At 45.7% G+C, this 13,684-nt stretch overlaps 1 protein-coding gene across 3 annotated transcripts in view; it reads right to left on the bottom strand.

Moving 5' to 3' along the window:
* The window catches only part of LOC129836212 (KH domain-containing RNA-binding protein QKI), a 91,869-nt gene that overhangs the window by 32,181 nt on the left and 46,004 nt on the right, over nucleotides 1-13,684 (bottom strand). For all 3 annotated transcript variants that reach the window (XM_055902075.1, XM_055902073.1, XM_055902074.1), the window contains exon 4: nucleotides 1,788-1,931. In XM_055902075.1, the coding sequence (XP_055758050.1) occupies nucleotides 1,788-1,931 (144 nt within the window). The remainder of the gene's footprint in view (nucleotides 1-1,787; nucleotides 1,932-13,684) is intronic.

Below are 13,684 nucleotides of genomic sequence, written 5' to 3'. Positions count from 1 at the left end.
GAAAACTTTCATTGACAAGCAAAAATAAAAAATAAAAAATAAAAAATTATCATAGTGTGCTTCTACACCTGCATTGCTTGCTGTTCGAGGTTTTAGGCCAGAGTTTCTGTACAGCACTTTAAGATATCAGCTGATGTAAGAAGGGCTATATAAATACATTTGATTTGATTTGATAGACGTAGTAGTCCTATATCTACCATTAACAGGGTGTGTATGTGTGACTGCTTTGGCCCTGTGATGGGATGCTGATCACGTCATTCCCTAATCTGTTCCTCGTTAGCCAGTGAGTGAGTCATTCCCACCCAAATCAGCTCTGCTTCCAACTAACATCTACAGCTCAAACCTACGTACAGTAAATACAAAATCACACACCCACCTACCTTGACTCCCATCCAGGTTCCTCAGATGCCTGACCTTACTCGTCTTGTGTTCGTCATTCATTTATGAGCGGTAATTTGATCAATGAGGACCAGCTACACTGGTCATGCTTTCTGTGTTAGCAGCCTGTCAGGGTCTGTGTATGACAGCATAACCTAGAGAGCACCTATGACCCCATAGGATCCTAGCCAGCCAATCACATGATCTTACGGAGGCCCTCCAATGTCACGTTCTCCCAAATAGACTCCTGACAGACACAGACAAGGAACCAACTTTTGACTTCCCAGAAACATCATCAAGGGATGGGTTGGGAGACTTCGGCCGGGCAAAACTCGGAGATCATCATGCTAACTGTAGGCTCCACATGGAAATCCAGCATGGCCCTTCATCTATGGTGGGGTGCAATGTATCAATGAAGGACACATGTAATATGATACAAAGATTCCTCCAAGAGTAATTCACCCACAATCCTCTTTCAACACTATTTCATCATCATTCATTCCCTCTGCAAACGAAACACAGACGATGACTCAACCACACACACCTCCTGCAGGTTATTTTCAATCTGTGCGCACACACACATAACTAGAGACCGGTGGTGAATCTCATGTGCTATTTCAACCCTTAGACCTTTGGGTTTATTTGACCTTTAAGTCGCCATGCTTTAAGAAAGGAAAATAGTCCCTCCAGCAGACTGAGATGATGACACCGTCCTGCAGGTTCCTTCCTAAACTTCCCCTTTCTCACTATGATGGAGACTCTCACTTCCTGTTCATCAAGTGACAACAAGGAAATGAAAGGGAGAACATGTGGATGATCAGCAAAAACATCTCTCTCTCTCTCTCTCTCTCGCCCGCCCTCATGCAAGCCCCCGTGCATGCACGCACACTCAAACACATGAACGTCTTTGGTATTGATTTCTCTATAAATGAAACCGCTGTATGTTTTTTTGGAGGATATAAATATAGTGGTATAGCTTTAGCCACTGACATAGAAGCTGACTACTTGAATGTGCAATCAGCGGTAATTCGTTTTAAAGGGTAATTGCTTTTGTGCTGATTTTATAACGCTCAGCTCATTTGAATGAAATTCTAATATTAAGCTGTTGGCTAATACATAATTTCACTGCAAGAGTGATGACCCTTTTTGCATGCACACGCGCACACACGCACATTATGGCACATCATCTTGCACATGACTCTTTTAGCACAGAAATACAATCTAGAGTGAACTACACCCAATCCATTTTTACCACTTGATATTTGCTTCCTCAATATAATAATACACATGACATCAATTTCAGCTCTTTAAATAAACACATCTGATTGGTGACATTTCTGAGAGCTTTCTTCTGAGCCATTTATCACTGGCCCTCGGCAACAGGAAGTGACACGGGGCCACTGACTCACCGCAGGCACCAGTAGTTTGTTGACCTCCTCCACGGCCCTCTTCAGCTTGATCTCAGCGCGGTTCTGAGCGTCCTCCACCGTGATCAGGACATGCAGGTCCTCATTGAGGTGCTCCCAGTTGGGCTTTCCTCGGTTCTGCTCCTCCTGAAGGGGGGGGGGGGGAGGGGGGGAGAAAAAGAGTTAAAAACAAGTCCAAAGGCTGTACTTCATGGGCCGGTTTCTCAGACACAGATTAAGCCTAGTCCAGGACTAAAAGCATTCTCAATGGAGTAGAGCTTTTTAGTCCAGGAGTGTCTGGGAAATATACTGAATAAAAATATAAACGCAACATGTAAAGTGTTGGTCCCATGTTTTCATGTGTTGAAATAAAAGATTCCAGAATTTTTGTGCACAAATGTGTTTACATCCCTGTTAGTGAGCATTTCTCCTTTGCCAAGATAATCAATCCACTTGACAGATTTGGAAAACCAAGAAGCTGGTTAAACAGCATGATCACTACTCCGGTGCACCTTGTGCTGGGGACAATAAAAGACCACTCTAAAATGTGCAGTTTTGCACCTACTGTTTTTTTTAAGGTATCTGTGATCAACAGATGCATATCTGTATTCCCAGTCATGTGAAATCCATAGATTAGTGACTAATTAATTAATTTATTCATTTATTAATTAATTTATTCATTCCTCTCTGCCTCCTTCTTTCCACTCCTCTCCTCTTTTGACCTCACCCTCTCACCTTCCCCCCCTACTCACAAGGTAGGCAATACGCTTGACCTCATCTTTACTAGATGCTGTTCTTCCACTAACCTCATTGCAACTCCCCTCCAAGTCTCCGACCACTACCTTGTATCCTTTTCCCTCTCGCTCTCATCCAACACTTCCCACACTGCCCCTACTCGGATGGTATCGCGCCGTCTCAACCTTCGCTCTCTCTCCCCCGCTACTCTCTCCTCTTCCATCCTATCATCTCTTCCCTCTGCCCAAACCTTCTCCAACCTATCTCCTGATTCTGCCTCCTCAACCCTCCTCTCCTCCCTTTCTGCATCCTTTGACTCTCTATGTCCCCCATCCTCCAGGCCGGCTCGGTCCTCCCCTCCCGCTCCGTGGCTCAACGACTCATTGCGAGCTCACAGAACAGGGCTCCGGGCAGCCGAGCGGAAATGGAGGAAAACTCGCCTCCCTGCGGACCTGGCATCCTTTCACTCCCTCCTCTCTACATTTTCCTCTTCTGTCTCTGCTGCTAAAGCCACTTTCTACCACTCTAAATTCCAAGCATCTGCCTCTAACCCTAGGAAGCTCTTTGCCACCTTCTCCTCCCTCCTGAATCCTCCTCCCCCTCCTCCCTCTCTGCAGACGACTTCGTCAACCATTTCGAAAAGAAGGTCGACGACATCCGATCCTCGTTTGCTAAGTTAAACGACACCGCTGGTTCTGCTCACACTGCCCTACCCTGTGCTCTGACCTCTTTCTCCCCTCTCTCTCCAGATGAAATCTTGCGTCTTGTGACGGCCGGCCGCCCAACAACCTGCCCGCTTGACCCTATCCCCTCCTCTCTTCTCAAGACCATTTCCGGAGACCTTCTCCCTTACCTCACCTCACTCATCAACTCATCCTTGACCGCTGGCTACGTCCCTTCCGTCTTCAAGAGAGCGAGAGTTGCACCCCTTCTGAAAAAACCTACACTCGATCCCTCCGATGTCAACAACTACAGACCAGTATCCCTTCTTTCTTTTCTCTCCAAAACTCTTGAACGTGCCGTCCTTGGCCAGCTCTCCTGCTATCTCTCTCAGAATGACCTTCTTGATCCAAATCAGTCAGGTTTCAAGACTAGTCACTCAACTGAGACTGCTCTTCTCTGTATCACGGAGGCGCTCCGCACTGCTAAAGCTAACTCTCTCTCCTCTGCTCTCATCCTTCTAGACCTATCGGCTGCCTTCGATACTGTGAACCATCAGATCCTCCTCTCCACCCTCTCCGAGTTGGGCATCTCCGGCGCGGCCCACGCTTGGATTGCGTCCTACCTGACAGGTCGCTCCTACCAGGTGGCGTGGCGAGAATCTGTCTCCTCACCACGCCCTCTCACCACTGGTGTCCCCCAGGGCTCTGTTCTAGGCCCTCTCCTATTCTCGCTATACACCAAGTCACTTGGCTCTGTCATAACCTCACATGGTCTCTCCTATCATTGCTATGCAGACGACACACAATTAATCTTCTCCTTTCCCCCTTCTGATGACCAGGTGGCGAATCGCATCTCTGCATGTCTGGCAGACATATCAGTGTGGATGACGGATCACCACCTCAAGCTGAACCTCGGCAAGACGGAGCTGCTCTTCCTCCCGGGGAAGGACTGCCCGTTCCATGATCTCGCCATCACGGTTGACAACTCCATTGTGTCCTCCTCCCAGAGCGCTAAGAACCTTGGCGTGATCCTGGACAACACCCTGTCGTTCTCAACTAACATCAAGGCGGTGGCCCGTTCCTGTAGGTTCATGCTCTACAACATCCGCAGAGTACGACCCTGCCTCACACAGAAAGCGGCGCAGGTCCTAATCCAGGCACTTGTCATCTCCCGTCTGGATTACTGCAACTCGCTGTTGGCTGGGCTCAATGCCTGTGCCATTAAACCCCTACAACTCATCCAGAACGCCGCAGCCCGTCTGGTGTTCAACCTTCCCAAGTTCTCTCACGTCACCCCGCTCCTCCGCTCTCTCCACTGGCTTCCAGTTGAAGCTCGCATCCGCTACAAGACCATGGTGCTTGCCTACGGAGCTGTGAGGGGAACGGCACCTCAGTACCTTCAGGCTCTGATCAGGCCCTACACCCAAACAAGGGCACTGCGTTCATCCACCTCTGGCCTGCTCGCCTCCCTACCACTGAGGAAGTACAGTTCCCGCTCAGCCCAGTCAAAACTGTTCGCTGCTCTGGCACCCCAATGGTGGAACAAACTCCCTCACGACGCCAGGACAGCGGAGTCAATCACCACCTTCCGGAGACACCTGAAACCCCACCTCTTCAAGGAATACCTAGGATAGGATAAAGCAATCCTTCTGCCCCCCCACCCCCCCTTAAAAGATTTAGATGCACTATTGTAAAGTGGCTGTTCCACTGGATGTCATAAGGTGAATGCACCAATTTGTAAGTCGCTCTGGATAAGAGCGTCTGCTAAATGACTTAAATGTAAATGTAAATGTAATTTAAATTGACTGATTTCCTTATACAGTATAAACTGTACCTCAGTAAAAAAACTATAATTGTTGCATGTTGCATTTATATTTCTGTTCAGTGTGGCATGCCCTGAGTGTACAAAACATTAGGAGCACCTTCCTAATATTAAGTTTCACCCACTTTTTCCCTCAAAACAGCCTCAATTCATCAGGGCATGGACTCTACAAGGTGTCGAAAGCGTTCTACAGGGATGTTGGCCCATGTTGATACCAATGCTTCCCACAGTTGTGTCAAGTTGGCTGGATAGGGCCTCCCGAGTGGCGCTGCGGTCTAAGGCACTACAGTGCTTGAGGCGTCACTACAGAACCGGGTTCGATTCCGGGCTGTGTCACAGCCGGCCGCGACCGGGAGACCATGAGGCAATGCACAATTGGCCCAGCGTCGTCTGGTTTAGGGAGGGTTTGGCCTGCCGGGATGTGATTGTCCCATCGCGCTCTAGCGCATCCACACTGACACGGTCGCCAGTTGGACAGTGTTTCTTCCGACACATTAGTGCGACTGGCTTCCGGGTTAAGCAGGCAGTGTGGCTTGGCAGGGTAGTGTTTCGGAGGACGCATGGCTCTCGACCTTCGCCTCTCCAGAGTCCGTATGGGAGTTGCAGCGATAGGGCAAGACTGTAACTACCAATTGGATAACAGAATTTGGGGAGAAAAAAGGGTAAAAAAAATAATAATACAAAAACTTTTTCTGGTTGTCCTTTGGGTGGTGGACCATTCTTGATACACACGGGGAAACTGTTGTGGGTGAAAAACCCAGCAGCTTTGCAGTTCTTGACACACTCAAACCGGTGCGCCTGGTACCTACTACCATACCCCGTTCAAAGGCACTTCAATCGTTTGTCTTGCTCATTCACCCTCTGAATGGCACACACACAATCCATGTCTCAATTGTCTCAAGGCATAAAAATCCTTCTTTAACCTGTCTCCTCCCCTTCAACTGCACTGATTGAAGTGGTTTTAACAGATGACATCAATAAGGGATCATAGCTTTCACCTGGTCAGTCTATGTCATGGAAAGAGCAGGGGTTCCTATTGTTTTGTACACTCAGTATATGTGTTTTGATGATGATCAATGGTCAAATATTGCTTCCGAGTGGCGCAGCGGTCTAAGGCACTGCATCTCACTGCTAGAGGCATCACTACACACCCTGGTTCGATCCCGGGCTGTATCACAACCGGCTGTAATCGGGAGTCCCATAGGGCAGCGCACAATTGGCCCAGTGTCGTCCGGGTTAGGGGAGGGCTTGGCCGGGGTAGGCCGTCATTATAAAATAAGAATTTGTTCTTAACTGACTTGCCTGGTTAAATAAAGGTTAAATACATTTTTTTAATTTGTATATGATCAACAGTAAACGATTAATGTATGTGTAATTTGCCCCCTCCAAATTATAACATAATACAAAATTGGGTAACACTTTACTTAACACACAGCATCATAACCCGTTAAGACACGGTCATAATATGTGTATATGTATATGTGGGTTTTGGCACTCTTATGTAGGTGTCATAACCAGTCATAAAATAACGCGATATGACACAACAGGTGTAAATATATGGGTCAGTGTTATGGGACGGGGGCTGGGATTAAACATTTTAAAAATAACAAAATATATGATATAAGTATAGGACAAAACACACATCATGACAAGAGAGACAACACAACACTACATAAAGAGAGACCTAAGACAACAACATAGCAAGGCAGCAACACATGACAACACAGCATGCTAGCAACACAACATGACAACAACGTGGTAGCAACACAACATGACAACAACGTGGTAGCAACACAACATGGGGCAAGAAGGTAGCGACAACAAAACATCACGCAAAGCAGCCACAACTGTCAGTAAGAGTGTCCATGACAAGTTCTGTGAGTTGTTATGACATATTATGACACGGTTATGACCGTGTCATAACGTGCTATGACACTGCGTGTCAAGTAAAGTGTTACTCCCAAAGAAATGTTCTCTGTAGGTATGGTCAAAGTGGCGCTGCCAGAAGAGAAGAGTTGTAAAGGGAGCCATGTAAGCTCTATGGACTTGTTGAAATCCCCACATTCCTCAGACCTCACTGAGAGCGTAACGGTTTCCCTCTTTCACTTATTCAATATACCGTAGCTAATCTGTTCAAAATGAGGCAAAAATAGCCCGTGTTACTTCAGTGCCTCCACGTAAGAGTCTAAAAGCGACTGTCTAGGTCAAACAATAGTGTAAACTCTAGACAGACAGGAGGTTAAGGAAAGTCCCGGGTGCCTTTGACGTCGCTCTTCACTCTTCACGCTGCATCTTGTTTCTCTCTACTCTCTAACAGACCTACAGCACCTCTGAGTCTCAGGGCTCCACACAATACAACCTGAATTGTTGTAAATAACGCAGCAGCTCTTTTCTTCTGGTCAAAGAAAACCACATCATTGTTTTATTACCACCCGTACTAACTAGGTAGACTCCAATCACATAAATATGCTTCCAGCTTTTCGAATGACAAGTGTGTGGGTTGTATTCAATTTCAGCCTCAATGTTAGCATAGAACGTGTGGAAAGTGATGGGAATAAAACAGCATAATACAACTCTGACATGTCGTTCTCTGCTTCCTCACCAACCCAGAACTACAGAACAAACAACAATCCCCCATTACTGAACAGCGGAGAGAGAGAGAAAAAAGCAAGGTAAACAAACAAAAACACAGCATATACGAACAGACTCCACTTTGATCTGCCTAAACCCATGACACCGCAGTGGAAGACAGGACGCACACTACATGACATCAAAGGTGGCGTTCCTCTACAAAGAGGCTTGTATACCTATCCCAGAGAAAGAGAGCGAGAGAGCGGGAGAGAGAGAGAAAGTCTCTGCGTACGGGCAACATGGCCTTGAGCCTGAAACAGACACACACGGTGAACTAGATGTGGTTTGTTAATCAGATTGTCTAGATTGTTAATTGATTTTAAAGATCTGATCTGGTTAGTAAAGAAGTGATTGATGTTCAGGAAAGTGGAATTTGGACTCCATTATTTGGACTAGGGTATTTTGGAGTCACAGGAGGCTGGTGAAAGGAGGACAGCTCATAATAATGTCTGGAATGGAGTGTATGGAATGGTATCAAACACCTGGAAATCATGTGTTTGATGTGTTGGATTAACATTCCACCTATTCTGTTCCAGCCATTACTATCAGCCCATCCTCCCCAATTAAGGCTCCACCAACCTCCTGTGTTTGGAGTACAGCATTTCGGTGAAAGTACATGAACAAATCACTTGTGTTTCGATAACATTTTTAGATAAAATAATGAGTGTGAACCTGACACCCCCTAGTTTCTTTTCAAGTGTCCCAGCCTCAACAGTGCTATTGTACATGCTACAAATCTCCATATTATTTGAATACATGTCGGAATGCTTTGATTTACATGACATGTGAATCAAAGATGACCCCATTTAAATAAGGGAGTTTTGTTCAGGCAGGGGTGGGGCTGCGCGTCAATAAAAACCATTCTCCTTTCATCTGCCACCTTTTAAACAGGGGAATAAAGGGATATGGAGAAGAAAAGATGAAAGACACATCCTCTAATTGACTTTGTCACAAGAAAGAGAAGCCTTGTAAAATATTCACTCATCCCCTCCTCCTCCCTTCCCTTCTCATATTTGGTGTTTTCCTCCTCATGACTCCCCAAATGAAAAATCTAAATCTGATTAATACAACAAAGGTATACATAAACAAATCTTTTTTCTCACTCTAGTTGCAAATGGGAAATTGATGGCTTGCGGTCTGTGATTGTTCTCCCACTGTCCCTGTATTTTCAGCAGAGCAGTGATTTAGGATTCCAATGCCTTTTACTGAAAAGCACTTATTTTGAATTCTCTGTTTATTTGAGATTGTCTGATCATTTGATGACGGGGATAAGGTGTTGCGAGAGACCATGGGGAGGTGAGCTTTTTTTCACTGGTGTCCGGCCGTTACTGCCATTTGTAGTAATTTCCAATGCACTCCAAAGGTAATGAACGTTCTTATGATCACAGTTCCAAACACAAACTCCCAACTAAACATCAATCCCAGATAATATATGAGATTATCTAGGAATCCATCTCAACCACGAGCAAAGACACAGTACAAACAACAATATTAATATGACTTCTCTGGCTATCTACTTTCTTCCTGACTTGATTTATCTTCCGTTACCTTTTTCATGACAAACACAAAAATTGGATCCCCTGCATCTAGCTGTCAAAGACCAGCCAGCCCACCCACTGACACACCATCAATAACACCCAGGAAAAGCCAGAGCAACACCCCCAGAAGGGGTTCAGAGGAGTGGACGGATATGTGTGTGTGTGGATGTGTATGTGTGTGTGTGTGGATGTGTATGTGTGTGTGTGTGTGTGTGTGTGTGTGTGTGTGTGTGTGTGTGTGTGTGTGTGTGTGTGTGTGTGTGTGTGTGTGTGTGTGTGTGTGGATGTGTGTGTGTGTGTGGATGTGTGTGTGTGTGTGTGTGTGTGTGTGTGGATGTGTGTGTGTGTGGATGTGTGTGTGTGTGTGTGTGTGTGTGTGTGTGTGTGTGTGTGTGTGTGTGTGTGTGTGTGTGTGTGTGTGTGTGTGTGTGTGTGTGTGTGTGTGTGTGTGTGTGTGGATGTGGATGTGTGTGGATGTGGATGTGTGTGTGTGGATGTGGTTGTGTGTGTGTGTGGATGGGTGCTGGGGTTGGCTCTGACACAGGCTACATCTGGAGTCATCTGAAGATTCAGCTAAACACACACACACACACACACACACACACACACACACACACACACACACACACACACACACACACACACACACACACACACACACACACACACACACACACACACACACACACACACACACAAATGCAAGTACACACACCCTCCACCACTGCCCTTCAGTACGGAACAACATGACATGTCGGGAGTCAAGGTTATGTTCCCTGAGCCCTTTTAAATGACTGCTTGTCCAGCTGTGTGACCCTTCCATGTTTATCTCTCTCTGACCCCTCTCTCTATCTCTCTTGCTCTTTCTCACTCTCTTCCCCCTTCCTGTCTCTCGCTCTCATTCGCCACGGCCACAGACCTGGACCATAATCAACCACCATAAATCCATGGGCCAGCTCTTTTGTAATCCTAACCCAGGCAATAACGCCTCTCTGAAGAAGAGTCAGTCGGCCCCACAAAGGAACAGTGCGGGAGAACACAGGAGCCGGGCCAATATGACAGCACACAGCAAGACTAATTGGGTAGAGCAGAGACAGAGGAAACTGAGGAGGGAGGTGGGAGTGGGACTCTGGAAACTTAAGAGAGTGGTACAGGGTACTTAGGATGGTGGGTTGGAAGGTATATCAAACCTATTAGTCCTAGGTCTAGAAAGGCAGTGTGTGCGTGTGTGTGCGTATGCTAATGCCTGTGTGTGCGTGCACCTGTGTGAGTGTGTGTGAGCCTGCATTATGACTTGATAGGTGTGTGCATGTGGGCACTGGCATGTGAACAGCAAAACGCCATTCCATTCCTTATCTCTTCTTGGCACCGTTCCTAATAACTTCTTTCCCTCGGTGAGCCACTGTGGAGTAATGAGATGTAAAGGAGGTCTCGGGCCGTACCACCTGTAGTATCAGAGCGGGGATGGGGGAGTTTACTCTACAGAAAGGTTTACCAAGGTGAACAACTCCACTCGGGATCAAAGTTGGGAGATATTGTAGTGACTGACAGCTTCTGTAATAGTCAGTGAAAGTGAGGGCAGAGAAGAGAGATCAACAGTGAGTGGGTTCATCATGTCAGTGTCAATGGATTAAAGGCAGGGGATTTCAAGTCCAAAAGCAGGGGAATGTACCCAGCTAGAGCATTTGGTTCCTTGGGAGTTGTGGGAAAGTATGTTTTTGGTTTCACATTGGTTGTGGGAACGAAGCCATACGTTTTCAGACCGGTAAAACAGAACGTTTTTTAAACGTTCTGAGATAAGTGAAAATGTCACCTGTTCTAGGAACATTTCTTTTTAGGTTGCAGGGAGGTTCTGAGAATGTTTAATGTTTAACTCTGGATCCTTGAAGGTTTCCTGCAAGGTTTTATTAACGCTCTGGAGACGGGAATGATGGGTTATTTGAAACTTTCAGTTCACTGAATGTTTCAATAAGACTTTTAATAACACTGCTATCTTATCTTGGGTTAACTTTTTTTACTCCAAGCACAGATAGGACACATGGAAATTCATTTCCTTAGGCATTAATCATGCAAACACGTTTATTTTTTATTGTGACACAGCATCACTGAGATTCAAACCTATAATCTTCTCTCTCTCTCTCTCTGTGTCACTTTCTAGGAATGGTGCAGGATAGTTGCTTGGCTAAAGTTTTTTGTTTTTGTTTTTAGGGAACGTTTTCTTAACGTTCTGAGAATGGATGGAGAATGAACGTTCTGAGAAAAAAATGAAAGCATTTTAAGGAAACGTTATGCTGAAGTACTGAAATTCTCATAGAAGAACATTGTTTCTTAAAGTAGTTTTCTCAACAATTTGAGAACATTCCCAATGTCAAACCAGTTGGAGAACGTTCAAAGAACATTACCAAAATATAAATGAAATGTAACCATGTTTGAAATACCAAGACATTTTTATTTGTCAAGTTCCTTAAATGTGCTGAGAATGTTCCAATGCCAAGCAACTATCCTGCACCATTCCCAGAAAGTTGTGGGAAGGTTTTATGCAAAATAACCACAGGACAACTACACTCTCACCAAGCTCTAAGAAACATATGGTTTTCAGAACGTTATGTGCTAACTGGGTACCCTCAGGATACATGGTCCAGTCAGCCTGGTTCAATCCGCTACTGTTGAAAGCCTTTAAAGACTGAACATGTTTCTGCACATGATACACTGGCCATGGTATGAAGAAGAGTTTGAGACCACCTGCTCTCTCTTTCTCGTTCTCCCTGACACACACACACACACACACACACACACACACACACACACACACACACACACACACACACACACACACACACACACACACACACACACACAGTTGGAGTTTATAGAGCTAGAAGAATGAGAATGTGCTGTTCCCTGACATCCAGAAGACTTGTTGATTGTGTAAAAGCCCCGTCACGTCAAGGCTCCTTGTTAAAGGATTTAGTGGGAAGCAGAAATTAGGGTTAGGCTATTTCTTTTGTTACAGCACTCTCCTTTGCAACATCCCTGCACAGAATCAGAATTCTGTGCACAATAAGGATTATACACCCCCATGCATATACCTCCCACCCTTCCCCTTCCCCTCCCCCAACACACTCACATACTGTATGATACTCACACATAAACGCACACACACACAGAACATACACACACACACACATACAGAATGTACACAAACACACATTAGCAGTAGGCTCATTCAAATTTTGTTGACAGATAAAGGTTAGTCCACATTTTAGGAAGTGTACACAGCAGGGTACTTCTCTAAGGAAAGACAAACCACACAAAGCATGTCCTTTCATCTTCACTAAGCTCAAACAAACTCGACTTGTGTCCCTTGTGAGTCACTGTACTGCTGCATGGCAGAATATCTGCTAAGAGGAGACAGTAATTAAGGAGACTTTAAAGAGAAACTGAATGTACCGATTCCATGTTTCTCTGTTGCTCACTAAGAAAAAAAGATGGCGGTCTTGGGGGTGTGGTTCAATGTGGCATTTACTGCTGTTTGTCCCCCATGAGACACCATAGGAACAAAGCCAGTGTTACTTCCTCAAAATAGTCTGAATGAATCTAAGCTAACTCAAGAAAACTGTAATAAATGTTGATGTTTTTGCTGAGGGGGTTGAATGGAGAAAAGGCGCGACGTGTTGCCTTACGTAAACAGTCAGATGCGCTGTGCTGATGGCCAGGTCTGTTTCACTGTCTGTATTCTGTGGTAGGATTGGACAGAGTGCAATCAGATGTGTATCCCGTGTTAATGGGCAAGTGAGCATTGTCGAAATCAAAACCCAACCCTCAAGTAAGTCATAAACTCACGCACAAAACTCTGTTTTGGACGAGACTGACATTATAGAACAATAGAACAAATGTGTCTGACTAATGCCGATGCCATATAGGCTGTTTTCTGTCAGATAAGTTGTTTACTGCGCACTAAACCCACAGGTAATTCACACCGCTAAGCAGTGAGCTCCCGGTAGGCTTGATGCCCGGTAGGCTTGATGCCCGGTAAGCTTGACGCCCGGTAAGCTTGATGCCCGGTAAGCTTGAATTCCGGTAAGCTTGATGCCCGGTAAGCTTGATGCCCGGTAAGCTTGATGCCTGCACGGTTAGTTACTGTAGTGTCGCTTGAAGACCCATGGCAATACTAATGCAACAAACAACACCACCGATATGTATACAAACCAGTGAATGCTGGTGGGAGGAGCTATGGGAGGACGGGCTCATTGTAATGGCTGGAGTGGTATTAATGGAACGGAGTCAAACATGTGGCTTCCATATGCTCGATGTGTTTGATACCGGTCCATTTATGCCAGTCCAGCCATTACAAGAAGCCCGTCCTTCTATAACTCCTCCCACCAGCCTCCTCTGATGCAAACTATGCACAGCGTCGCTTTAACAGAGCAACTTGCAAAGTAATTCCCAGACTCTGATGAACTCAGGAAGAGGGAGAGAGAGACAGGGAGAGCGAGAGCGTGACTGAGAGTA

This window comes from Salvelinus fontinalis, chromosome 37 (assembly GCF_029448725.1).
Source record: "Salvelinus fontinalis isolate EN_2023a chromosome 37, ASM2944872v1, whole genome shotgun sequence".
NCBI classification, from domain to species: Eukaryota; Metazoa; Chordata; class Actinopteri; order Salmoniformes; family Salmonidae; genus Salvelinus; species Salvelinus fontinalis.
This window is presented reverse-complemented; position numbering and strand designations above follow the sequence as displayed.